Raw genomic sequence first — 25796 nt, 5'->3', positions numbered from 1 at the left:
AGCCCCGTTTCCCCACGGGTGCACCCCGTATGGGGGTGCTCCACTCCCCACATTGCCCCCAAGCTCCGCTCCCCACTCCGGAGCGGAGCGGCCCCCGTTGGCGCTGGGTTCCCTCCCAGCCTCCCCAGGTACATGGCTGATCTATGCAGTTTCTGTGTTTCATTTTCTTTGTGAGCTGCTGGTGCTGTGGCTGCGCCTGGTGAGCATGTTGGGGGGGGGCCAGGGGGTGGCTGGAGGACGGGTGGGCGCCGGGGGCTCTCCATTCAGATCCTGCAACCAGTGCCGGAAGGTTCTGCCCATCGCCCTGCGTCTGTCTGTCTGTCTGTCTGTCTGTCTGTCGGTGTGCTCTGTCTGAGCCCTGCTGTTCCCCGCTTCCCCCAACCGCCTCCTCTAGCGGGGGTCTCTGCCTTTCTCCCCTCGCTGTGCCTCCGCCAGCCCTCCCCCGGGGGTCCGGGTGCTCGCTGAGCCCCCTTCCCCTCCCTTCTCTCTGCAGACAACGACTGCGGGGACAACAGCGACGAGGCAGGCTGCAGCCACTCCTGCTCCAGCAACCAGTTCAAGTGCAACAGCGGGCGCTGCATCCCCGTGCACTGGACGTGCGACGGGGACAATGATTGTGGGGACTACAGTGATGAAACTCATGCCAACTGCACCAACCAGGGTGAGCCTCCCCCGGGCCACGATGGGGCTGGGCTGCACCTTTGCTGTTGGCCTGCTGCGGCCCCGTGTCCCTGCTTTGGTGGATGCAGGCAGGGCTGCCCCTTTCCAGGCTGTACCTGGGGAAAGGGGAGGTGGGGAAAGATGTCCCACGGCACCGGCTCTGCTGGCTTTGTGCCTGGAGAGCCCTGGGCACAGCCCCCTGCTCCCCAGTAGGGAACCCTGCAGCTTCTGCCCCCCGCTGGGTGCCCACATACCCCTCCCGCACCCCTGGGTGCCCCCATTGCTGCCGAGTGGTTGGCCCCGCTCCTGCCCCCCAAGCCCTCCTGGTTCCCAATTCCTCTGGGCGAAGGCAGTGATTGGGGCATCGCCTCCCACCAGCCACGCGCCCGCCCGGGGGCTGCCACACCGACGAGTTCCAGTGCCGGCTGGACGGGCTCTGCATCCCCATGCGCTGGCGCTGCGACGGCGACACGGACTGCATGGACTCCAGCGACGAGAAGAACTGCGAGGGGGTCACCCACGTCTGCGACCCCAACGTAAAATTTGGCTGCAAGGATTCAGGTGAGAGGGCAACTGCGGAGCTTCTGCTGACCGCAGCAGGGGCTGGGGCTACCTCTGGGCTTGGTGACACTGAGGACAGGGGAGACGGAGTGGTGCCAACCGTAGGGACCGTGGGCACTTTGAAATGCTGCCTGCCCCATGTCTGATCATTTCTTTTCTTGCTTTGCCAGCCCGCTGCATCAGCAAGGCCTGGGTGTGTGATGGGGACAGCGACTGTGAGGACAACTCCGACGAGGAAAACTGCGAGTCGCTGGTGTGCAAACCTCCCTCGCACACCTGTGCCAACAACACCTCCATCTGCCTGCCCCCCGAGAAGCTCTGCGACGGGTCCGACGACTGCGGAGATGGCTCCGACGAGGGCGAGCTCTGCGGTGAGCTGGGGCCGGGATGTGGGGGCTTCCCCAGCTGGGAGTGGGGACAAGGACCTGACAAGCGTGTCCTCTCCCCACAGACCAGTGCTCCTTGAACAACGGTGGCTGCAGCCACAACTGCACCGTGGCCCCTGGCGAGGGCATTGTGTGCTCCTGTCCCCTGGGGATGGAGCTGGGCGCAGACAACAAGACCTGCCAGATCCAGAGTTACTGCGCCAAGCACCTCAAGTGCAGCCAGAAGTGCGAGCAGGACAAGTACAATGTCAAGTGCTCCTGCTACGAGGGCTGGATGCTGGAGCCTGACGGCGAGAGCTGCCGCAGCCTCGGTGGGTGTTGGTGGGATCAGGGAGAGGTGGGCTGCAGGGGCTCACAGCCTTGTCCCCCCCAGCCCTGCTCACGCGGGGCTGGTCCTGGGGGATCTGCGCAGCTCTGGCTGTGTGCCCAGGGGATTTTAAGTAGGGAATTTATGTGTGCCCTTGCTGGCCTTGTTCGTGCAGCGCTCACCCAGGAGCTGGGGGGATAGGAGGGGTTAGTGGCACATGGAAGCAGCTCTGTTGTGGTGCCTGGGGAGGTCAGCACAGCAAGGGGGGGGCGTGGGGAGATCATCCCAAGCTCGAGGAAGCGAGGGAAAAGGGGGGTGAGAGCCTGTGTGAGGCTGGGGTCAGCACATGGTGGCTCTGGTTTGTGGTGGGCTGAACAGGGCTGTGGGGAGGAGTGCGTGGGGGCACCTTTGGCTGGGTCAGCCAGGGGCTGCGGGTGGTCCCACAGCAGGCACCGGGGCTGGGGACAGCTTCTGCCTGCAGGTGTGGGGGCCGTTGGTCCCACTCGGTTCCTGACTTGTCCACGTCCCGTTCTGAGCCTGCCCTGTTCTCCCCAGACCCCTTCAAGCCATTCATTATATTCTCCAACCGCCACGAGATCCGCCGCATTGACCTGCACCGGGGTGACTACAGCGTGCTGGTCCCTGGGCTGCGCAACACCATCGCCCTGGACTTCCACCTCAACCAGAGCTCACTGTACTGGACTGATGTGGTGGAGGACAAGATCTACAGGGGAAAGCTGCTCGAGAATGGGGGTGTGTAGCCCTTGGGGGGGGCGTACAGCATGGTTGCATGGGCCGGGTGGGTGGAAGGAGAAGCAGGCGTGTGTTTCTGGGGTAGGCTCCCAGTGGTGCAGCTGTGGGAGCCCCCAGCCCTTGTAACAATCCCTTTCTGCTCTCCAAAGCCACTCATTATGTAGGAGTCAATTAGCATTCCCAACGCTTCCCTAGCAGTAATTACAGCCCAGCACAAAGCCCAGGCCCCCACCCTGTTCGTGCTTTCTGATGGTGCTGTGAGGATTCCTGGTGGGGGGGCAGCCAGAGCCCAGCCTATGGACCATGGGTGTGGAGCTGAGCCCCGGGGCTTCAGGGCCAGCTGGGTGAAGATGTAGATGTCAGCTGTGTCCCCCACTATCAGCCCCAGTCGAGCTGAGAGGGACCTGCTCAGGACGAGAGAGGGCTGGGGAGGAGGCCCCCAGCCTCAGCCCTCCTGGTGCTGTGCCCTGCAGCGCTGACCAGCTTCGAGGTGGTGATCCAGTACGGGCTGGCCACCCCCGAGGGCCTGGCTGTGGACTGGATCGCTGGCAATATCTACTGGGTGGAGAGCAACCTGGACCAGATTGAGGTGGCCAAGCTGGACGGCACCATGCGGACCACGCTGCTGGCTGGGGACATCGAGCATCCTCGTGCCATCGCTCTGGACCCCCGCTATGGGTAAGGCAGGAGGGGACATTGGGCAGTTCACCCAACCTCTCGCTGGGGAGGCAGAGCTCGGTGCTCCCACATCCCCACGCTGACCGTCCCCACTCGGTGTCCCCCCAGGATCCTCTTCTGGACAGACTGGGACGCCAGCCTGCCCCGCATCGAGGCTGCCTCCATGAGCGGTGCGGGCCGGCGCACCATCCACAAGGAGACGGGCTCGGGGGGCTGGCCCAACGGGCTCACCGTGGACTACCTGGAGAAGCGCATCCTCTGGATAGATGCCAGGTCAGACCAGGACACTCGTGTCCAGCCGCCACAGCTCTGCCCTGGCTCCCAAAGGCTTCTCTGCCTCTGTCCCCTCCGTGTCCCTGTCCCCTTCACGTCCCTCCCGGCTCTGGCAGCTTCCCAATGGCTTCTGTGTTGTTCTGCCATTTGGCTTCTGGGCTCGGAGCAAAAGCCTTTGCTCTGTGGGGTCTGCTCATGGCTGTGACATTTTCCAGCCTTTGCTCTGTGTTTCCTGCACTGCATGGGCTGCAGTCCCTGGTGTAACTCCGTGGTCGTCCTCCTTTTTAGCATTATGCAGAGCAGAGGAGGAGGCTGCTTAGATTCTGTGGATTGTGGCTGTTCCCTTAAAAACCTGGGCCTGGTGGCCCTCGCCCAGCTGTCTGCCAGGTCTCACGCCTTGTCCCCCTCTCCCTGTCTCTGCTGGGCACAGGTCAGACGCCATCTACTCAGCCCTGTACGATGGGACAGGGCACATCGAGGTGCTGCGGGGACACGAGTACCTGTCGCACCCCTTTGCCGTCACCCTCTACGGGGGCGAGGTCTACTGGACCGACTGGCGCACCAACACGCTGGCCAAGGCCAACAAATGGACGGGGCACAACGTCACGGTGGTGCAGAGGACCAACACGCAGCCGTTCGACCTGCAGGTGTACCACCCCTCCCGGCAGCCCCTGGGTGAGGCCTGGCAGGGGAACGGCAGCGGTTCTATGGCCAAGGAGCTCTGCGGGGAGACCCTCGCGGGCAGCAGCCCCGGTGGCACGGACACCGCTGATTTTTTGTCCCTTTCGCAGCTCCTAACCCCTGTGAAGCCAACGGGGGCAAAGGGCCCTGCTCCCACCTCTGCCTCATCAACTACAACCGTACGCTGTCCTGTGCCTGCCCTCACCTCATGAAGCTGGACAAGGACAACGTGACCTGCTACGGTAGGGATGTGCCCGGGGCTCCCAGCGGGGTCCGGGTGGGAGCAGGACATGCCAGTGCTTTGGACCAGCTGTGCAGAGCAGGCTGAGGTCCCACCACAGCCCCATCTCGCTCCTTTCCCCAGAGTTTAAGAAGTTCCTGCTGTACGCGCGGCAGATGGAGATCCGGGGTGTGGACATTGATAACCCCTACTACAACTACATCATCTCCTTCACGGTGCCCGACATCGATAACGTCACGGTGGTGGACTATGATGCCCTGGAGCAGCGCATTTACTGGTCTGATGTGCGCACCCAGACCATCAAGAGAGCCTTCATCAACGGCACTGGCGTGGAGACTGTTGTCTCGGCAGGTGGGCACTGGAGATCGCTGCCCTGCGCGGCTGCTCTGGAGGTTTCGGGTCCATGAAACTGGCCTTCCTCTTTGGCCTGAGCACTGTCCCATCCCCATTCTCACAACTAACCTGTCTCCCTTCCTGTTGCCTTTCAGACCTGCCCAACGCTCATGGCCTCTCTGTGGATTGGGTTTCCAGAAACCTCTTCTGGACCAGCTACGATGCCAACAAAAAGCAAATCAACGTCGCCCGCCTGGATGGCTCCTTCAAGAACGCAGTGATCCAGGGGCTGGACAAGCCCCACTGCCTGGTGGTTCACCCCCTCAGAGGGTAGGTCTCATCGCACAGCGGTGGTGGGGAGCACTGGGTGGTGGCACGCGGCGTCAGCAGCCCGGGGTTTGAGCTGAGAACGTCAAAGGACAAGGTGTGCGTGCAGGCACACGTGTGAGCGCGCCTGACAGCGCACGTGCATGGTGCGGAGGAGAGAACAGGTTGTGCTTCGTGTGTGTCAGCGCGTGTAGGAGGTGTGAGAGGAGGAGATGGGGCTGCAGCTTAGGAGGTGTGCGTCTGCCGGCATGTGGGAAGGAGCGGGCTGCACTCCAGTACACACAAGCGTGTGTAGGAGAGCCGACGTGAGGAACAGGCAGTGGATACGCGTGCACCTGTGTGTGTGTGTGCTAGGCTGGGTGTGCAAGGGAGAGCACAGGTTGCAGCACTGTGCTCCGTGCCAGGCTTTGCAGGGCTGGGCAGTGTGCGTGACCCAGCTCCGTCCCAGGCACGGCACCAGGGACGAGGCCATCAGCCTGCCCAAGCTCCTGGGAGCCCGGCGAGCACGCTGGGGTGGTGGGTGCCGGTGGGGCTGGGTTGGAGAGGCTGGGAGAGCGGAGTTCCTAGTGGACAGAGGTGTGGGCCATCTCTTTGGGCTTGACCCAGCACGCTCACTGTTCCCTCCCTGCTGTAGGAAACTCTACTGGACAGATGGGGACAACATCAGCGTGGCCAACATGGATGGCAGCAACCGCACGCTGCTCTTCACCAACCAGAAGGGGCCTGTTGGTACGGATGTCTCACTGCCCTGCAGGCACCCCCTCTGCTCTGCATCGTCCTCCCAGACCCCCACAGTCCCTTCGTGTCTTTTTGACGCCGAGGCTCCCTTGCTTTCCAGGTCTGGCCATTGACTACCCAGAGAGCAAGCTGTATTGGATCAGCTCTGGCAACGGCACCATCAACAGATGCAACCTGGATGGCAGCAACCTGGAGGTGATCGAGTCTGTGAAGAGTCAGCTGAGCAAGGCGACCGCGCTGGCCATCATGGGTGAGAGCTGGCAGCATGATGGGGTGGTTCACGAAGCCCTTGCCCTTTCTCCTGGCCCTGCCCGAGCACAGGCTGCGTGCTGCCACCTCCAGCAGCTGCGGAGGGGCTGCAGCTCCATTAAAGGCTGGGCTCAGCCCCCTCCTTCCATGCCATCACATGTAAATCTGCGTAGAGTCACGGCTCTGCCCTGCTAGGGGAAGAGCTCTTCTGCTGGGGAAGGAGGGGACGAGGACAGCTGCTGCATCTTCCTGCCTCCCTTCCTCCCAGGGGACAAGCTGTGGTGGGCTGACCAGGCCTCGGAGAGGATGGGCACCTGCAACAAGAAGGATGGGACGGAGGTGACCGTGCTGCGCAACAGCACCACGTTGGTGATGCACATGAAGGTGTACGACGAGAGCATCCAGCAGGGTGAGTGCATGTTCCTGGTGGAGAGCCCACAGTGCTGGGGATAGGCTCAGAGCCCCCGTGTCTCAGCACTGGCCACTGCACCCAGCCCCACACCAGCCCTTACCCTTCCTTCTCTCCGTGCCAGCTGGGACCAACCCCTGCAGCATGAATAACGGCGACTGCTCGCAGCTTTGCCTCCCCACTTCGGAGACCTCCCGGTCCTGCATGTGCACTGCTGGCTATAGTCTGAAAAGTGGACAGCAGTCCTGCGAAGGTGAGCACACCCGTCCCATCCCCGTGTCCATGTGCCCCTCCTTGGAGCAGAGCCCCCGTGGCTGTACCAGCACACCATGGGGCCGAGCTGCTCACAGGACAGGCACTGAGGCTCGTGTGCTGCATGAGGGGTGATAAACACCTCATCCAGCACCAGCTGCGAGGTGGGAGCTGAAGCAGAAGCTCTCAAAGGGGAGATGAAATGCTTGCTGTTGGTGCTGGGGTTGGGTCACTGAAGTCACGGGGCTGCCCAGTCCCAATCCTCGGCCCCACTGCAGTCCCCCCCCGGTGCAGTCCCCCTGCCCCGATGGGAGCAAACAGCTTCTCCCAGTTGCTTCCTGCAGCGTTTGCCCCGCAGTTCCCGAATCTCTGCCCAATTTGCCACTGTCACTTTCAGGAGGAAAGAGCCCCCCCTGCGCCCTGTTTGCTGCCAGGGCCTCTCAAAGGCTGTTTGTGTGCAAAATGTTCTTGGTCTTTTTGAACGGGGCTGGCGAAGTTGCCGCACCATCTGGGTCAGGGCAGGGACTGCATAACAAACGCTGCCCTGACCCAAATGCGGCACAGAGCCTTTGCCAGCGCTCAGCTGGAGGCGGCTCTGGGAGGAGTCCTGGCTGCACTTGTGCCAACCCTGTCCCTCAACGGGTCAGCACCCCATAAAGAGGCTTTGGTGGGGATCAGCAACCCTTAAACAGGCCCCTCCTGAACTCGCAGCCTCCAAGTAGCTGCTAGGCAGGACCTCGCTGGGTCAGAGCCCTGCTCAGAGTGAAGCCGGGAAGGGCTTTGCTGCTGTTTCCCTTCTCCTGCCCAGCAGTCCTGAGCCTCATTTCTGGCTACATCAATTCTCGGTTCTTTCCTGCGGTATTTTCCATCCCTTCCCCTGCCTGTTGTGTTGGTGAAAACCATCCCATCCCGGTCAGGGGAGGATAGGCTTTTCCTCCATAAGTTCATCCTGCTTAGTCCCCTCTCAGGCAGAGACCCAAGCATCCCTCCATCACGCGTAACCAGGGCGCTGCAAAGCTCTTGTAGCACGCCCGAGCTGCAGCAACGTGGGCAGGTGCTTGGTGTCCGGGAGTGCTGCTCCGCTGGTCCGTCTGCTGTCCTGGGCCATCTGCCCGGGATGGGGATGCCGGGCGCTGCCGTAGCACCGGGGTGGAGCTCTTGCACCGGCCCTGCTGGGTGTTTGTTCCTCCGTGGTGCTGCAGTCGTGTGGTTTTCCATGAGCTGTGGCTGCCCCTTGAAGGGCTGTGTCTGTTGGTGGGACGTTCACTGTCCCTGTCTCTGTCACAGGTGTTGGCTCCTTCCTCCTGTATTCGGTCCATGAGGGGATCCGTGGCATTCCCCTGGACCCCAACGACAAGTCGGATGCCCTCGTGCCTGTGTCGGGGACCTCGCTGGCTGTGGGGATTGACTTCCACGCAGGTGACGTGCGATCTGAAAGTGGGACACCGGGGCTTGCCTCTGCTGTGGGGGCCAACCAAGGGCTGGAGAGGTTGGGGCAGGGGAGAACAGGGCAGGAGGGGGGTCGCCAGGCACCAGTATGGCAGCACCTGCCCCAGAGCATGTCCTGGGGGGGGCTCAGGTCCCCATGCTGGGGCTGTGGGGTGCAGCTCAGCCCAGGTCTGTGCTGTCCTTGGGCAGTCCCAAGGCGGTCGCTGATAGGAGCCCTCCCACCTGGCCCCCCTCAGAAAACGACACCATATACTGGGTGGACATGGGGCTGAGCACCATCAGCCGAGCCAAGAGGGACCAGACGTGGCGGGAGGACGTAGTCACCAACGGCATCGGCCGCGTCGAGGGCATCGCCGTGGACTGGATCGCAGGTGAGGGGGGTGGGCAGGCAGGGGGGGAGCGGCGGGGGAGCGGGAGGCACGAGGTGCTCACTGACCCTCTCTGCAGGAAACATCTACTGGACAGACCAGGGTTTCGATGTCATTGAGGTGGCCAGGCTGAACGGGTCCTTCCGCTACGTGGTGATCTCCCAGGGGCTGGACAAGCCGCGGGCCATCACGGTCCACCCAGAGAAGGGGTGAGGGACCGCACAAAGCCGCCTGGAGGGGGCTGCTGGGGAGGGTTGGGCATGTGCTGGGACCCCTGCCACCCCTCCTGAGACACCTTGGGGGTTTACATGCAGCAGAGAAGCGGGACTCATGGGTCTCCTGCCTTGCGCCGCACCAAGGAGATACAAATCCTTCAGGTCTCCCTGCCCCTTCAGCAACATGCTGAGCTTGCTTCCCAGCAGCACCCCTTGACCTCGTGGGTGCCAGGCACCTCAGAAAACCTGAGTGGAGCCTCCCCGGGATGGCTCTGGCTTTGGGCAGTGTCACTGAGAGAGGAGAGGGAAGGGGAAGGACAGAGAACGGTGTCTTAAGCGCCTGGTACGTGGGGCTGGTTCCTGGGCTGCATCCAGCCCATAATGCTGGATCCTTCCCTGGCACAGTGCGGGCGGTGAGTCCTTGGTGTCCAGGAGGCTGGCTGGTCACCAGGGGACTGCATTTAGGCCCTGGCATGGAGGAGGGAGGGAGAGAGGTGTTTGTCCAAGGCTGCCGCTGCTGGCCGGCCCTATGGTCATGTCTCTGTCGCCCTCCCACAGGTACCTGTTCTGGACAGAGTGGGGGCAGTACCCCCGCATCGAGCGGTCCCGCCTGGACGGGACTGAGCGCATGGTGCTGGTCAACGTCAGCATCAGCTGGCCCAATGGGATATCCGTCGACTATGAGGTACAGCAGCCATCCAGGGCCTACCCAGGGCCTGGCGAGGGCCTGCAGGAAGGGTCTCAGCAGCTGGGCCTCTGGGGGACCTGGCTGCCCTCCCCAGGGTGCTGGAGGCTCCTCTCTAGCATAAGGGAAATGGTCCAGGGTGGTCTTCCAAACCCTAGGGCCTTCTGCCGGGTGCGGTGGGAGGTGTGGAGCGTGTCTTAGGGTCTGTGCTCTTGTGTTGCTGACTGGGCTGGTTCCTCAGGACGGGAAGCTGTACTGGTGCGATGCCCGGACCGACAAGATTGAGCGAATTGACCTGGAGACGGGAGAAAACCGTGAGGTCGTCCTGTCCAGCAACAACATGGACATGTTCTCGGTGTCTGTCTTTGAGGACTACATTTACTGGAGTGACAGGTATGGCTCCCGGCAGGCCCTGTGGTGCTGGGGGTGCTCTGGGTGCTGGCTTCACGAGGCAGAAAAGGGGAGCTGGGGGTGCTGGGGGGCAGGTTCGGAGCAGAGCCCCAATATCACTTGCTCAGCGACTCTCTCCTTTTTTAGGACTCATGCAAACGGCTCCATTAAAAGAGGCAGCAAGGACAATGCTACTGAATCGGTGTCCCTGCGGACGGGGATCGGCGTGCAGCTCAAGGACATCAAAGTCTTCAACCGGGCCAGGCAGAAGGGTAGGTCGGGGAGCTGAGCACCCTGCTGCGGCACCGCTCAGCACCCGCTGCTGGCTCGGCTGGGTGCAGCAGGCGGATGCGAGGTGGGGGAAGGAAACAAACAGGCTGCTGTGTCCTGGAGAAGGAGCATGTGGAAGAAAAATGCAGTGGGCTGAGCCCTCTTCACCTGCTTCCTCTGGGAGCAGGGGCAGAGGTGCAAAGCTGCCGAGTGGGTACTTGGGTGGAGTGGGAAGTCCTGCGGAGAAGGACTTGGGGGTCCTGATGGACGAGAAGCTGGACATGAGCTGGCAGCGTGCGCTTGCAGCCCGGAAGGCTGCATCAACAGAGGGAAGGGCAGCAGGGAGAGGGAAGTGATTGTTCCCCTTTACTCTGCTCTTGTGAGACCCCACCTGGAGCACTGCGTGCAGGCCTGGGGCCCCCAGCACAAAAAGGATGTGGAGCTCCTGGAACAGGTCCAGAGGAGGGCCACTAAGATGATCAGAGGGCTGGAGCACCTCTCCTCTGCAGAAAGGTTGAGGGAACTGGGCTTGTTTAGCTTGGAGAAGAGAAGGCTCCAGGGAGACCTCATTGCGGCCTTCCAGGACTTGAAGGGAACATTTAAACAGGACAAGGAACACCTGTCTGTATGTGTTAATAGTGATAGGACACGGGGGAATGGTTTTAAACTGAGACAGGGGAAATTGAGTTTAGATATCAGGAGGAAGTTTTTTGCTCAGAGGGTGGTGAGGCACTGGAACAGGTTGTCCAGGGAGCTTGTGGATGCCCCATCCCTGGAGGCATTCAAGACCAGGCTGGATGTGGCTCTGGGCAGCCTGCTCTAGTGGTTGGCAACCCTGTCCAGAGCAGCGGGGTTGAAACTAGATGGTCTTGAAGGTCCTTTTCAACCCAGGCCATTCTGTGATTCTGGGATCTCCCTCACAGTCCTCTGAGCTCCCCTCTCTTCTACCCAGGCACCAACATCTGTGCCCAGAACAACGGGGGCTGCCAGCAGCTCTGCCTTTTCCGGGGCGGGGGGCAGCGGACGTGTGCCTGCGCCCATGGCATGCTGTCTGAGGACGGCGTGAGCTGCCGGGACTATGACGGCTACCTGCTGTACTCGGAGCGCACCATCCTCAAGAGCATCCACCTGTCGGATGAGAACAACCTCAACGCGCCCATCAAGCCCTTCGAGGATGCAGAGCACATGAAGAACGTCATCGCCCTGGCCTTCGACTACCGTTACGGCTCCAAGGGCAGCAACCGCATCTTCTACAGCGACATCCACTTCGGCAACATCCAGCAGATCAATGATGACGGCACGGGACGCAAGACCATTGTGGAGAGTGAGTGTCCCAGGGCATCTGATCTGCCCTCAGACCCCTTTTCTGCTTTCTCCTGAACACCCTCTTACTTCACCCAAGCGTTTGTTTTCCTGTTAATGTTCCTTGGTGCTTTTGAGAGGCATTTTGAGTGACGGTTGTTAAGAGTTCAGATGGGAAATTTTCTACCGGAGCCTCTAGAAGCGGCAGCAGCCTCTTCTGTGGTAGAGGACGTGGATGCAAGGAGCAGTTGCAGAGCTTGTTCTGGCAAGGAAAGCATATCACGAGGCTTAGGCGTGCATGTGGGTGTGCTTTGCTCTAGAAACAAGACACTGCAGCAAATCTGGGATCTGCTCTATGTTTGCACTTCACTTCCAAGACAGACCCATCAAGGCTGAGCAAACCTTGCCACAGCCTGGCCCTGTCTTCACCTCAAAGCCCTTGGTTTGCACTTGATTAGTTTTATTGGCTCCTACAGCTGTTGAAAAGACCGTGTCTGTTGCTCTGCATCGCTAGGGAAAACCTCCAGCAAGGGTTATAAATGTGCTCACTAATGACTGTATTTACATTTGGCACTCGAGATAGCTTTTATTACTGAGATCAGGAGAGCAGGTCCCGTCTTTTGTAGCCGGTTCATTAAGCCTTTTGTTGATCATTAATGGGGAGGAAGGATGGGTGTGCAGTTCAAGTTTATCTCATCACCTCTGGGCCTCGGTTCTCCCGTCCCTAGCAGTGGGAGCAGACACTGTGAGTGAGTTTCTGAGCACCACAGCATCGGATTGCAAGGAGAAGGAGACCAGAAGCAAGGCCAGCCCCTGTGGGCAAGATGAGTAGAGCCCTGGCTTGAAAGCCAGGCTGAAGTCTTTGTTTCAACATAGGTGAATGTTCCTCAGCCTTCTGACAAGGAGATGTAGCAAAACTCTGCTCAGGAGTCTCCTGAAGCCTTCTGGGACCTTGGTTCACTTGCATGTCCAACCACCAGCCCAGTCCTGCTGATTTCCCTCTTTATTGCCCTGCGCTGTTGCACTGGTGCAGTGCTAACCAGCAGCCAGTGCTTCAGGGATTTTTGGGGTGTAATTAAAAGCAGTAAGCCCAGGCTGCCACATCTGAGCATCGTGGTTGGCACTGGCTGCGTGGAAGGAGCCTTGCAGGAGCAAGGGGCTGGAGGCAGTCCTGGGCCAGAGGCTCACCCTTGCCCATCCTCTCCCCCTGCAGATGTGGGCTCGGTGGAGGGGCTGGCGTACCACCGCGGCTGGGACACCCTGTACTGGACGAGCTACACCACCTCCACCATCACCCGCCACACCGTGGATCAGAGCCGCCTGGGGGCTTTTGAGAGGGAGACGGTGATCACCATGTCAGGAGACGATCACCCCCGTGCCTTCGTGCTGGATGAGTGCCAGAAGTGAGTGGTGGCATCACCCCAGCTGGGTCTGTCAGCCCCCAGGGTCCGTGTGGCCCCGAGGACCCCCCTGCAGGTCCAGGGACCCAGACCCCTCCTGCAGGACAGGCGCTGGCTCCCAGCAGGGCACATCAGACCCCAGGAAGGAAGGGTCCTGTCCCTCCCTGCACATCCCAGTATAGGGAGTACCACACTGTCCAGCTGGCAATCGTGTTCTTGTTCACCCCCCTCCTACCCCCTCTATGTGGGGACAATGTCCCCATCTATCCCAAAGCCTCTGGAAACCCCTGGGCAGCAGAGGGGCGGGTTGAGCCGAACGTGTGGCAGAGAGCTGAGGTTTGCAAAGGTGTTCTGTGTCCCTTCCCTTCCAGCCTGATGTTCTGGACCAACTGGAACGAGCAGCACCCCAGCATCATGCGTGCCACCCTGTCTGGTTCCAACGTCCTCATAATCATTGACCAGGACATACGGACACCCAATGGGCTGGCCATTGACCACAGGGCTGAGAAGATTTACTTCTCTGACGCCACTCTGGATAAAATCGAGCGCTGTGAATATGATGGCTCCCATCGCCACGTGAGTCCAGACCTGCCAGGGATCAGGGATGAGGGTGAAGGGTGCCGGAGCAGGGCTGTTCCCATGGCACAGGGGCATTGGGCTTCCCCCAGTGCAAACAGTCGGGGACAGGCTGCAGTCAGGGCAGTCCTGTAGCCAGGTTCCTTCGTGCTCATATTTTGCTGATGTCTGGCAGGTGATCCTGAAATCGGAGCCCGTGCACCCCTTTGGCTTGGCTGTCTATGGCGATTACATCTTCTGGACAGACTGGGTGCGCAGGGCTGTGCAGCGAGCTAACAAGTACGTGGGCACTGACATGAAACTTCTGCGCGTCGACATCCCCCAGCAGCCCATGGGCATCATCGCCGTGGCCAACGACACCGACAGCTGTAAGGACACCCCACACCCCACCCGCCACCCCCTGGCCTCGCCACTGTGTGCCCCTGTTTGCTGCCTCTGCCCCTGGAAGCCTCAGGCCTCTGTCCCCCTCCCCTGCGTTTCTCATCCCCCTGCCAAACAGCTCTGCATCTCCACCCCTTCTGTCCCATTACTGTCACTTGTTGACCCTCAAGCCCGAGGCACATCTGTCTCCAAGCCCAATGCAGGCTGGAGAGGGAATTTTCCCCACGTGTGCCCTTCCCAGAACATCCTCCTTGCAAGCTCCGGGGAGACTGGCTGCCCCCAAACACGTGCATCCCCCCCGTAGCCCCATTTGAAGGGCCCAGGGAGGAGCCCGCACCTTTCCTATCCCCCAGCAGGAAGGACAAAGGGAAGGGACTGCTGGGGCTGTCCCCGGTGTGACTGCTCTGTCTCTCCTAGGTGAGCTGTCCCCGTGCAGGGTGAACAACAGTGGCTGTCAGGACCTCTGCCTGCTGACGCCCAAAGGACACGTCAACTGCTCCTGCCGTGGCGAGCGCGTCCTGCAGGAGGATTTCACCTGCAAAGGTGGAGGGGAGGTGGAAGCCAGCAGCTGGTGGGATGGGAAGGGGTAGAGGAAGAGGGGCCCTGCTCCTCCTGGCGGAGCTGATTCTCCTCGCACTCTCCTCAGCTCTGAACTCCACCTGCAACATGCACGATGAGTTCGAGTGTGGCAACGGCGACTGCATCGACTTCAGCCGGACCTGCGATGGCGTGGTCCACTGCAAGGACAAGTCAGACGAGAAGCAGTCCTACTGCAGTAAGGTTCCTCCTCTTGCTGCTTTGCTCGTACACACGCATGCGCACAGGCACCCTGCTCGAGCTGTCAGCTCCACCAGGCAAAGGGTGCTGGGGCTCCTGGGTGCCGTGGATGGGCGTCCTCTCGTGTCCCTCTTGGTGCTCTTCATCCCTTTTGCCCTCCCAAGGCTGGGACCAGCCAGGCTTTAAGGGCTCCAGAACTTTCTTCTGGGGGCAGGGGGGACAGGTGGAGAGGGGGACACCTGGAGCCATCCTGGTGGGGTTTACAGCACCCTTATTCTGACAGCAACCCTTGCGCTGCAGCCGGAGGATCTCTGCTGGGCAAAGGCCAAGCTTAACCCAGTGATGCTGCCAGGACAGCGCAAGGGAATCTGTTTCCTAATCATGCTTGTGCAGTTTCTCCTCTGCTGAAGGTCCCAAGTCACTGACAAGCCCGGCTCTGGCTCTCCCTTGGTGCTCACCATCCTTTCTCTCTCACAGGCAGCCGCAAATGCAAGAAGGGCTACCTGCACTGCATGAACGGGCGCTGCATCGCCAGCCGCTACTGGTGCAACGGCGTGGATGACTGCGGGGACAACTCGGACGAAGTGCCCTGCAACAGTAAGCAGGCTGCCTGGCTCCCTGCCAGGGCTCCGTCAGCTGTCTGGGACAGGGACAGAGGCGTGGGGAAAGGGTTACCTTCAGCTTGACAGGATCAGAGCAGAGCTGGGGCTTGATGGAGAGTCAAGGTCTAAGACATACTTCCACTGCACCGCTTTGTCAGATTCAGTCCCTGATAGCTGGGAGGAAGAACTCCCATAAACGGCAGCGCAACGCCCAGAGCTATGTGAAAATAGTGGTTTGAGATCTGCGGAGAACACGAGGCAGAGGCAAGGTGCAGCACCACTGCTCACCACTTCTGCACTCCTGAGAAAAGGGCACACAAGCACCCCAAGGGCAACATCCGTTTGGAGCTGCAGCTTTGTAGGAGCCTATGCTTGCTTTAGAACTGCCTGCAGAGGTTCTGCTCATCTCTGAGCCTGCCCAGGCCTGCTAGCGAAAGGCCAGCTCAGCAGACGAGTTCAGATGTGGCAGGTGGAGTTTGTGAGCCAGAAGGGAGCCAGGTCTCCATCCAGAGGGGACATAGACCCGGGAGTGCAGGATCAATGTTCTGGCTGTGCTGGGCAGTGTGTGCGCATGCACGCCTGCAGTGAGCGTGGGGTGGGGTGGCTGTGCACGCTGGGTCCTCAGCCCAGCCTCATCCTCTGTGGGGGCTTCCCCCTCATTGCAGAAACCAGCTGTGCTGCTACCGAGTTCCGCTGCCGGGATGGGACCTGCATTGGGAATTCAAGCCGCTGCAACCAGTTCATCGACTGTGAGGACGCTTCGGATGAAATGAACTGCAGTGAGTGCCGTGACTGTACCCTGTTCTTCCTGCTGCCTCTTCAGCTCTGACCTGCTGTCGCTTCTTTGGAGATGCTTCCACTCTCTGGGTCTGTGGGCTGGGGTGCCAGGGCCCTGTAGGCTCTGTATTGCTTTGTGGTCTACGGGAAAGGTGCTGATTCAGGACAGGAGCGAGCTCCTGATTCCCACCCACCAGCAGAGGCTATCCCCTAGCCACCCTAGTCCATCACTTCAGCCCACCTGCATGCTGCTCAGCCTCTCACCACCCCACAGCCATCAGAAGAGCCTTGCGAGGTGCCAAGAGCCAGCATTGTTCCAGCAGCTCGGGGCTCTGACCCGTGGGTCAGAGGATACCCAGTGCCAATGTGGGGTGCACAGGGCTTGTGCTGGCAGCAGGAGCCGGAGCTGAGGGCCGTCAGCGGAGCTTGTGCTGTGCTTTCTTGCAGCCGCCACTGACTGCAGTGGCTACTTCAAGCTGGGGGTGAAGGGGACCACGTTCCAGAAGTGCGAACACACCTCCCTGTGCTATGCACCGAGCTGGGTGTGTGACGGAGCAAACGACTGCGGAGACTACTCAGACGAGCGCAACTGCCCCGGTGAGAGCAGTGGGGCAAGGAGTGGGGAGTGCAGGATGGGCTCTGGCCCCAGATGTGGGCTAGGTGCTCTCTTTGGGGTCTCACCAGGCAGCAGGGGCCTGTGCCACCATGCTTATGGACGTTTTCTTCCCAAACCAGGTGGGAGGGAACCCAAATGTCCAGCCAATTACTTTGCCTGCCCAAGCGGGAGGTGCATCCCCATGACTTGGACCTGTGACAAAGAGGACGACTGCGAGAATGGAGAAGACGAGACTCACTGCAGTGAGCGGCAGGGTGGGGAGAGCAAGGGTCTCGGGGGCTGTTGCATGGGGTGGCAAGAGCAGGCACAGCAGAGGGGGAAGCAGGAACCTCTCCTCTCTCCAAGATCCCTTGGCCAAGAGCCAGATTCCAGATTCTTCCTCTTTGTGGTCTTATTCCACAAGCACAGACTTAACCGTGACCAAAACAAATGTCCTTGCATGTTTCTTTGCTCAGCAGATGCATGTATCCGTAGTGACTTTAAGGGTGCCCACTTACAGCTCATTTGAGTGATGTTTTTTGTTCCAACCTCCCTAAACAAACCTCCAACAATACCCAGGAACTGGGAACCCCCCCCACCTCCAGCTCCAGAGCAGGGAATCCCACAAAAGTCCTGCCCCAGCGTGGTGTGGGGGCACTGACAGGTCTGGGCAGCAGGATTGCCAGCACCAGCTCTAGCACCCAGCTGGCTCAGCCTGGCCACGTGCTGCTGCTGTGTCCATCCTGCTGCATTGCCCCAGCTCTGAGCCTCTCCTCTCCTCTCCCAGACAAGTTCTGCTACCCCGTGCAGTTCGAGTGCAACAACCACCGCTGCATCTCCAAGCTCTGGGTGTGTGATGGGGCAGACGACTGTGGGGATGGCTCTGATGAGGACAGCCGCTGCCGTGAGTCTCTCCAACCCCTGCTCTGACCTCCCCGTCCCTGCCCACGATGCTGCCCCATCCCTGAGCACTCCCACCTCTGCCGTTTCTTCTCCCACACCTGCCCTCCCGCTCCATGATCCTCGCTGCTCTCCTGGATTCCCTGATTTGGGGCACCCTGGAACACGAGGACACATAGCCCAAGAGCGCGGGCCCTCCAGCAGCTTTCTTCCCACTTGTCCCTTCTCCAGGGCTGACAACCTGCAGCACAGGATCCTTCCAGTGCCCAGGCAGCTATGTCTGCGTGCCAGAGCGCTGGCTCTGTGATGGAGACAAGGACTGTGCAGATGGAGCTGACGAGACCCTCGCTGCTGGCTGCTGTGAGTCCTCAGAGGGCTGCGTGCGTGGTGGGGCCAGGGATGGAGCTGGGGAGGAGCACAGCTGCCTTGGGGGCTCAACCCCACCGCCTGGGGCTCAGGGAGCAGCATGGCCTGCCCCTAGGGCTGCAAGGGGTGTGGGGAGCAGGGGCTGACAGCGGTGCCTCGTTGCAGTGTACAACAACACGTGTGACGAGCGGGAGTTCATGTGCGGGAACCGCCAGTGCATTCCCAAGCATTTTGTCTGCGACCACGATGACGACTGCGGCGATGGCTCGGATGAGTCTCCAGAGTGTGGTAGGTGTCACAGAGTGGGGTGGGGGGATGTGAGCAGAGGGAGCGGGCAGATGCAGTGCCAGACAGCTGCACGAGAGCTGCCTTCTCCCCAGCTGCCCTGCAATGCACCCGTCCTGGTGCTGCATGTTTTTTGGAGGTGTCCAAAGCCACCCTCTTGGCCTCCTCCTTGTCCCAGTGCTGCTCCCCTGTCCCCAGGCAGGCTGAGGAGGGTTTGGGCACCCATGCTGCGGCTGTGCAGTGCCCTGCTCGCTGCCAGCTGGCTCAGTGTGGGGGGGGGCACCTCCTGAGCCCACTGTCACCCGCAGAGTACCCGACCTGTGGCCCCCATGAGTTTCGCTGTGCCAACGGCCGCTGCCTCAGCAACAGCCAGTGGGAGTGCGATGGCGAGTTCGACTGCCACGACCACTCGGATGAGGCACCCAAGAACCCACGCTGCAGCAGCCCAGGTACCTGCAGGGGCCGGGGCTGGGGGAGTGGGGCTGCCCAGCTTCTTGTGCTTACGACTGCTTTTGCCTCTCTGCCCGCTGCAGAGAACAAGTGCAACGACTCCTTCTTCCTGTGCAAGAACGGAAAATGCATCCCAGAGGCGCTGCTTTGCGACAACAACAATGACTGCGCGGACGGCTCGGATGAGCTCAACTGCTTCATCAACGAGTGCCTCAACAAGAAGATGAGCGGCTGTTCCCAGGAGTGTGAGGACCTCAAGATCGGGTACAAGGTAGGGGCCCGCAGTTGGATTGGGCAGCTGGAGCTGGAGTGATGCTCCCATGCTCCCTGCCTCCTCCATGGCCCTTGTAGCATGAGCGTTGCTTCTGCCCGTGCGCACGTGGGCACTTCCAGCCTGCGTCTGTGCGTGCTGTTCTGCCCGTGCCTGTGCCCATTTGTCCCGTGGGGTGCTCCTCGCCTCCCAGCGTGCAGGCCCTGGCTGTGGCTAACAGCTCCTGGTTGCCTCCTGCAGTGCAGATGCCGTCCTGGGTTCCGGCTGAAGGATGACGGGAAGACGTGCATTGACATCGACGAGTGCTCCACCACCTACCCCTGCAGCCAGAAGTGCATCAACACTCTGGGCAGCTTCAAGTGCCTATGCATAGAGGGCTACAAGCTCAAACCTGACAACCCCACCAGCTGTAAAGCTGTCACAGGTGAGCGGGGTTTAGAGGCAGGGATGCTGTTGTGGCAGCAGCGGGATGCTGCGAGCGCTGGAGTTGGTCGCGGTGCTCTGGAGGTGAAGCAGCTGCACCTGGCTCGTGGAGGAGAGCCAGGACACACAGGGCACAGGGGGAAGCGGCTCCGTGTGCCTGCCCTTGTGCCACTGGCTCACCCCTGATGCATCTCCTGATCCCCCGTGCAGATGAAGAGCCCTTCCTCATCTTTGCCAACCGCTACTACCTTCGGAAGCTCAACCTGGACGGCTCCAACTACACGCTGCTCAAGCAGGTGCGGAGCAGGAGGGGGGCACCAGCCTGCGGGGCTGGGGTCTGCAGCTGGGGCTTGGAGGGGGTCCAGCACACACAAAACCTCGCAGCCCGCGAGTCTGGGCTCTTGCCTTCCTGCACTGATAACGGGCCCTGTATAAACAACGGCTCTTGCTGTGAATATACACGGGGTCCTGTGTAAACAGCAGCTCTTCAGCAGCAGACCTTTATAAGGCAGGGTCTCCACAAGTCTGTGGGTGCTTTTAACTTTGCTCAGGGGCTGGGAGCTGTGGCTGGGGGCTCGCTAGTCTTCCTAAAGCCCCTGCCACCCTGTGCTAGCAGGCGGAATGGTTTCAGTGCTTCTCCCTCCCTCCCAGGGCCTGAACAATGCCGTGGCTCTGGATTTTGACTATCGGGAGCAGATGATCTACTGGACAGACGTCACCACGCAGGGCAGCATGATCCGCCGCATGCACATCAATGGCAGCAACGTTCAGGTGGGGGACAGAGGCAGCCCCCAGGCTGCAGCTCCCTCCCTGCTCCTTGCAGGGGCCCAGGTTGGCCGCAGTGTCACCAGGGAAGGGGACACAAGCCCTGTCATAGGGTCACCACGGGTTCCTACAAGGTTCACACATGTTCTTACAAGACCTCCACAGGATGTTTTGCAGCACCATCCCAATCAGATGGGCTCCGTGCTGCCCCAAAGCAGTGAGCAGGGAGGGGTTTGGGGAAGAAAGGAACGAGGAAAGGGAACTGAGCAGGAGCCGTGCGCTGGGGGGAATGGGGATGTTGTGGCCATTCCTGGCCCAGGGAAGGACCTGGTTCTGCCTGTCCAGGCCCTACTTCTCCATTTTCTCTCGACAGGTTCTTCACCGCACTGGCCTCAGTAACCCCGATGGGCTGGCAGTGGACTGGGTGGGAGGCAACCTGTACTGGTGTGACAAAGGTCGGGACACCATCGAAGTGTCCAAGCTCAACGGCGCCTACCGCACGGTGCTGGTGAACTCGGGCCTGCGCGAGCCCCGGGCGCTGGTGGTGGACGTGCAGAACGGGTGAGAGCCTCCAGGACCTTCCCCTCTACCTAGGGCTGGGGCTGGGGGCCTCTCTGCCACCTTGTTGCTGGGGCCAGGGCCTTCTCTCCTGTCCTCTGGGACACCTGGCGGCTTCTCCCTCCCCAGCACCCCCGTGCCCATGCGACAGGCAGAGCGTGACCACTGCTCTGGCTTGTGCAGGACTCAACCTCGCTCTGCTCTTCTCTTTCCCTCCCAGTTACCTATACTGGACAGACTGGGGTGACCACTCCCTGATCGGGAAGATTGGCATGGACGGCACCAACCGCAGCGTCATTGTTGACACCAAGATAACATGGCCCAACGGCCTCACCCTCGACTACATCAACAGTCGGATCTATTGGGCTGATGCTCGGGAGGACTACATCGAGTTTGCCAGCCTCGACGGCTCCAACAGGCACACGGGTGAGAGCTGGGGCTCCGCCGGTCCCTCGGGGGATCTTAGGATTGGTCCTGGGGGTGTGGAGCCAGGATTTTGGGCTGGGGTCCCCACTTCCAGCAGCTCCTCCGTGCATTTGAGCAAGTGAAAGCGTTTGCTCCCTAGCAGGAGAGGCTGTGCTGTGTGGGGCTGCGGGCACGGTGGGAGGGCTGGGGGCAGCCCCTCGCTGAGCCCCCCCTCTCCCCCTTACAGTGCTGAGCCAGGACATCCCGCACATCTTCGCCCTCACCCTCTTTGAGGATTTCATTTACTGGACTGATTGGGAGACCAAGTCCATCAACCGAGCCCACAAGACTACGGGTGCCAACAAGACCCTGCTGATCAGCACGCTGCACCGCCCCATGGACATCCACATCTACCACCCGTACCGCCAGCCCGACGGTGAGCCGCAGGCATGAGGGGGTGCGGGGGGGCCCTGGCTCTGCAGAGGAGCCCAGGGCAGCAGCGCAGGAGGGCCAGGGCAGGGCACAGGGTGCAAATGGAGACCAGGGGCTGTCAAGCTAGGAGACGGGGTGCAAAAAAGGGATGTGCATGGTGGGGAGGGGCTCAGAGCTGGGGTGTTGTGCACCATTCGGGTCCTCCCCCTTGGTCTGACCTGCAGTTCTTTCCCTGCCGTCTCCCCAGTTCCCAACCACCCCTGCAAGACCAACAATGCAGGCTGCAGCAACCTCTGCCTCCTCTCGCCGGGCGGGGGGCACAAATGTGCTTGTCCCACCAACTTCTACTTGGGCAGCGATGGCAAGACCTGCGTCTCCAACTGCACAGCCAGCCAGGTAACAACCAGCCTGCCTGTGGAGACGTCTCCATGGCAAGCGTGTGCCTGGGCTTGCACACACATTGCTCTTGCGAGGTTCAATCCTGCTCCAGCAGTGGCAGCTGCTGCGGCTCTGTGCGAGCACTGGTGCAGGCTCCGTGCATCGGGTGGTGGCATTGCACATGTCTTCTCCTGGCGTGGGCAACACCTCCCTCCTGTGGCACTTCCCAGCACATACAGACTGCAGCTCCTGGGGTGTCCGAGGGAGGGAGGCAGCTCTGGAAGGACGCTGCCCATCCGCTGTCCTCCCCAAACCCCAGAGGCTGTGGAGGGTGGACTCGGGGTGGAGGGCTTAGGACAGGTTGGGGCACCGAGGTACAGGAGTGTCTGGGAAGGGATGGCACAGAGGTCAGGGCACTTGGCAGAGGGGGTGCCCTGGGGACAATGCCACCTGGGGCCTCCATTCCCATCTGGGGTCACCATCTGGGCTGCTTTCACAAACTTGTCCCTCTTTCACAGTTTGTCTGCAAGAATGACAAATGCATCCCTTTCTGGTGGAAATGCGACACCGAGGACGACTGCGGGGACCGTTCGGATGAGCCTGAGGACTGCCGTGAGTGCTGAGGGGACTGCAGGCAGCCCACCACGTCCCAGCTCCCTGGCTGTGCCACCTGCCCCTTTGAGGGCACCAACAGCCCCACAGCACCTCCGTGCCAGCCAGAGCAGCCGGGCTCTGCTCCCACAACTGGTCCTTGAAAACCCTGCTGCTGTCCTGGCTGAGGGACAGCGCTGGCAAAGGGGAAAGTTACCCTGTTCATGGAGCCTGGAGCATAATAATTCACTTTCCCTGCCCAAGGTGTAGCCCGATGGGAGGCAGCAGCCAGCTGCTGCTCGCTCTGCAGCCGTCAGGGCCCAGTGTTCCGCATGCTGGTTGCTGAGTTCCTGCAAAGGGCCCCAAAGGGGGAAGAGGGGGAGGTTAAGGTTTGCCTTGAAAATGTTCCCCAGAGATGTTTCACCCCATCCTCCTCTCCCCACAGCTGAGTTCAAGTGCAGACCAGGGCAGTTCCAGTGCTCTACTGGGATCTGCACCAACCCAGCCTTCATCTGTGATGGAGACAACGACTGCCAGGACAACTCGGACGAGGCCAACTGTGGTAGGTTTCCCCACCCCACCTCGTGGTCCTCAAACCCCAGCAGGGCTGCGGCACCCCATTAGAGCAGAGATGCTGTCTCGGCTTCTGATGGTGCGACCTCTCTTCCCAGATATCCACGTGTGTCTGCCCAGCCAGTTCAAATGCACCAACACCAACCGCTGCATCCCCGGCATTTTCCGCTGCAACGGTCAGGATAACTGTGGTGACGGCGAGGACGAGAAGGACTGCCGTGAGTGGGGAGCTGTTTAGCCTTTAGGATGGGGAACCTACATGGGGGAGGAGTGCTGCATCAGATCTGTGTCTTGGGGTATTGTCCTTACCAGCAGAGTGGCTTTCTGGGTGATCCTACCCCTGGGCATGGAGCTTTGTCCTTACCCTGCTCTGCTTAGAGTTTCTGACCACTGTCACCCTGCAGCCCCTACTGATGCTGCTATTTACTAGTAGAAACCAAATCCTTACCTCCCTCAGAGTGTCAAGTTCAGTATTTGCAATGTCTTTGCACCGAGCCTTCTGCACGGCCGAGGGATCTTGTTGCTTCCCTGCCTTATCTCCGTGCAGCTGCTCTGTCCCGAGGAGCAGTGGAGCCCTTTGGGGCCATCAGAAGGCATTTTTCCCCATCCCTCCTGTGCACGTGGTCACCAAGGAGGTCTGGGTGCTTTGCTTTGATTCCTAGAGCATCTGTGTGCCTCTCTGCACTGCGGGGTGGTTTTTGTGGGGTAGTGGCTGGCAGAGCCCTGCCTGCTCGCTGCCTCTCCTGATTCTGCCTCTCCCCCTGCAGCGGAGGTGACCTGTGCCCCCAACCAGTTCCAGTGTGCCATCACCAAGCGCTGCATCCCCCGCGTCTGGGTGTGTGACCGGGACAACGACTGTGTGGATGGCTCCGATGAACCCGCCAACTGCAGTAAGCAGCCTGCGGGCAGAGGGCTGGGTGGCTCCAGGCACCAGGAGCTCCGCTGTGGCCAGTTGCCTGCGTGCATCTGCCTGCGGGAGCTGGGTCCCTGCTCAGTCCCAGCAGAGCTGCAGGTGCTGTGGGCAGCGGGTGATGTGGCTCTGCCTGGATCTGTCCCATCGAGATGTTCCTCTCGGAGGACTGCACGAACGGGTGGCATCCTGCCCCGTCTGTACCATGCAGGGGTGCTGCGCGCAGCTCCGGGCTGCGGGGACGAGGCGTTCGGGAAGGAGATGTGACTGGGCAGTGCCGATGCCATCTCCCCTCCCCATATGCGTGTCATCTTGTTTCTGCCCCCAGCACAAATGACTTGTGGTGTGGATGAATTCCGGTGCAAGGACTCGGGCAGGTGCATCCCAGCGCGCTGGAAGTGTGACGGAGAGGATGACTGCGGGGATGGGTCCGATGAGCCTAAGGAGGAATGCGGTGAGCAAGGGCCGGGGAGACCAACCCTTAGGGTGCCTCGTGTCCTGATTCCTGATTGCCCTGGGTGTTGGGGACATTTGATCTATTCGTTTTCCTAAATTGTGTGGGCGAGGCTGGGTCGGAGGGAGGCTTCTGGTGCAGCTGCCCAGCAGCGAGCAGCGCTGCCTGCCCTGCTAACAGGCACGCCTGCTCCCGTTTGTGCACGTGGGTGATGCTGATGCCTGTCCCTGTCCCCCCCCAGATGAACGCACCTGTGAGCCCTACCAGTTCCGCTGCAAGAACAACCGCTGCGTGCCGGGGCGCTGGCAGTGCGACTATGACAACGACTGCGGGGACAACTCGGATGAGGAGAGCTGCAGTACGTGCCACTCACCAGCTTTCGCTAGCCCTGGAGCGCGGTGCAGAGGGGGCAGTGCAGGTCCCCCCAGCCCCTCTATCTGCTAGTGACCCAGCTGCCACATGGGGAGGGAGCCATGGCCTGGCTGGGGGCTGGTACCTGGGGAGCCCTGGGAGCAGCCTTCTGCCCTTGGGTAGAAGCCTCCTGGCCCCACAGGTCTGGATAATTTGGTCCCGGGTGCTCCTGGCCGCACTGGGGAGAGGCCAGAAGTGGCAGCAGGTGAAAGGCATGGGGTGAAGCTCAGCACCCTCTTGGGTGGCAGTGTCCTGCCCATCGTGTGGTCACGCTCACCTGCTGGACATCCCCGTGGTGGAGCAGGGCTGGCCGTGGAGCAGCTCAGCTTTATGCCATCACCTTGTGCCTTGGCTCCAGCTTGGCAGGCAGTGCCCATTGAGGTGGTTTGCCCACGGGTGTGCGAACACCCAGCCCTCTGGAGGGGAGATGTGATCTGTCTGGAATGAGCTGGACCCAAACCACAAACCTGGTCTAGGGGTGCAGGAAGACAGCTGGTTTGGAGAAGCTGTGGCTGCCCCTTAATGAGCAGCCACTTGTTAGCAGAGCTGTGCCAGCGCTGTCCTGTTGAGCAGCAGGGGACCATGACTGTCTGTGGGGGTGACACAGTCCTTGGGGTGCTGCGGGCAGCCAGGAACCCCATCCCTTCCCTCCAGAGCCCAGCGGGACAGCACTGGGGTCTGCAGATGGCCCCGGGGGTCCTGGCAGACCCAGCCCCCTCTTCTGCCACCCCAGGCCACCCACATGCCCCTGTCTCCCTGAAGCCTCTAGGGTGTAAATTTTTTTTTTCTTTTTTGTTGCTTTCACGTCGTGTTTTTGAGTTTGTGCCATTTCACTTCATCTTATGTTTTTCTCCATTTTCACACTGTCGTTATGGGGCGCTCAGAGGTAGGTTCCTGCCAAAATCTTTTAATTCCATGTGCAGCCTCTTTCAAATAAAATGAAGACAGTAAGTTCCAGGTGAGGGCAGAGGGGTTGGGACTGGACCAAT

The 25796-nt window shown here is 60.7% G+C and overlaps 1 protein-coding gene across 8 annotated transcripts in view; it reads left to right on the top strand.

Annotated features, from left to right (window-relative positions):
* LRP1 (LDL receptor related protein 1) overlaps positions 1-25796 on the top strand; it is an 87486-nt gene that overhangs the window by 52417 nt on the left and 9273 nt on the right. For 7 of the 8 annotated variants that reach the window (XM_072031914.1, XM_038171503.2, XM_072031910.1 and 4 more), the window contains 49 exons: positions 494-661; positions 1039-1221; positions 1392-1592; positions 1673-1918; positions 2470-2667; positions 3141-3345; positions 3454-3618; positions 4049-4293; positions 4410-4541; positions 4664-4891; positions 5029-5203; positions 5835-5929; positions 6039-6188; positions 6456-6596; positions 6721-6849; positions 8136-8267; positions 8534-8668; positions 8745-8874; positions 9439-9565; positions 9807-9958; positions 10103-10227; positions 11178-11549; positions 12741-12930; positions 13299-13503; positions 13679-13871; positions 14302-14427; positions 14531-14659; positions 15139-15258; positions 15929-16042; positions 16488-16637; positions 16776-16910; positions 17423-17539; positions 17767-17895; positions 18067-18189; positions 18495-18635; positions 18720-18907; positions 19148-19331; positions 19541-19626; positions 19982-20101; positions 20469-20656; positions 20874-21079; positions 21306-21494; positions 21738-21886; positions 22387-22480; positions 22905-23021; positions 23131-23250; positions 23800-23922; positions 24271-24396; positions 24638-24754. In XM_072031914.1, coding sequence (XP_071888015.1) covers positions 494-661; positions 1039-1221; positions 1392-1592; positions 1673-1918; positions 2470-2667; positions 3141-3345; positions 3454-3618; positions 4049-4293; positions 4410-4541; positions 4664-4891; positions 5029-5203; positions 5835-5929; positions 6039-6188; positions 6456-6596; positions 6721-6849; positions 8136-8267; positions 8534-8668; positions 8745-8874; positions 9439-9565; positions 9807-9958; positions 10103-10227; positions 11178-11549; positions 12741-12930; positions 13299-13503; positions 13679-13871; positions 14302-14427; positions 14531-14659; positions 15139-15258; positions 15929-16042; positions 16488-16637; positions 16776-16910; positions 17423-17539; positions 17767-17895; positions 18067-18189; positions 18495-18635; positions 18720-18907; positions 19148-19331; positions 19541-19626; positions 19982-20101; positions 20469-20656; positions 20874-21079; positions 21306-21494; positions 21738-21886; positions 22387-22480; positions 22905-23021; positions 23131-23250; positions 23800-23922; positions 24271-24396; positions 24638-24754 — 7713 coding nt within the window. The remainder of the gene's footprint in view (positions 1-493; positions 662-1038; positions 1222-1391; positions 1593-1672; positions 1919-2469; positions 2668-3140; positions 3346-3453; positions 3619-4048; positions 4294-4409; positions 4542-4663; positions 4892-5028; positions 5204-5834; positions 5930-6038; positions 6189-6455; positions 6597-6720; positions 6850-8135; positions 8268-8533; positions 8669-8744; positions 8875-9438; positions 9566-9806; positions 9959-10102; positions 10228-11177; positions 11550-12740; positions 12931-13298; positions 13504-13678; positions 13872-14301; positions 14428-14530; positions 14660-15138; positions 15259-15928; positions 16043-16487; positions 16638-16775; positions 16911-17422; positions 17540-17766; positions 17896-18066; positions 18190-18494; positions 18636-18719; positions 18908-19147; positions 19332-19540; positions 19627-19981; positions 20102-20468; positions 20657-20873; positions 21080-21305; positions 21495-21737; positions 21887-22386; positions 22481-22904; positions 23022-23130; positions 23251-23799; positions 23923-24270; positions 24397-24637; positions 24755-25796) is intronic. The other variant, XM_072031909.1, reaches the window with a different exon arrangement.

The sequence above is a fragment of the Anas platyrhynchos genome, chromosome 34 (genome assembly GCF_047663525.1).
Source record: "Anas platyrhynchos isolate ZD024472 breed Pekin duck chromosome 34, IASCAAS_PekinDuck_T2T, whole genome shotgun sequence".
NCBI lineage: Eukaryota > Metazoa > Chordata > Aves > Anseriformes > Anatidae > Anas > Anas platyrhynchos.
This window is presented reverse-complemented; position numbering and strand designations above follow the sequence as displayed.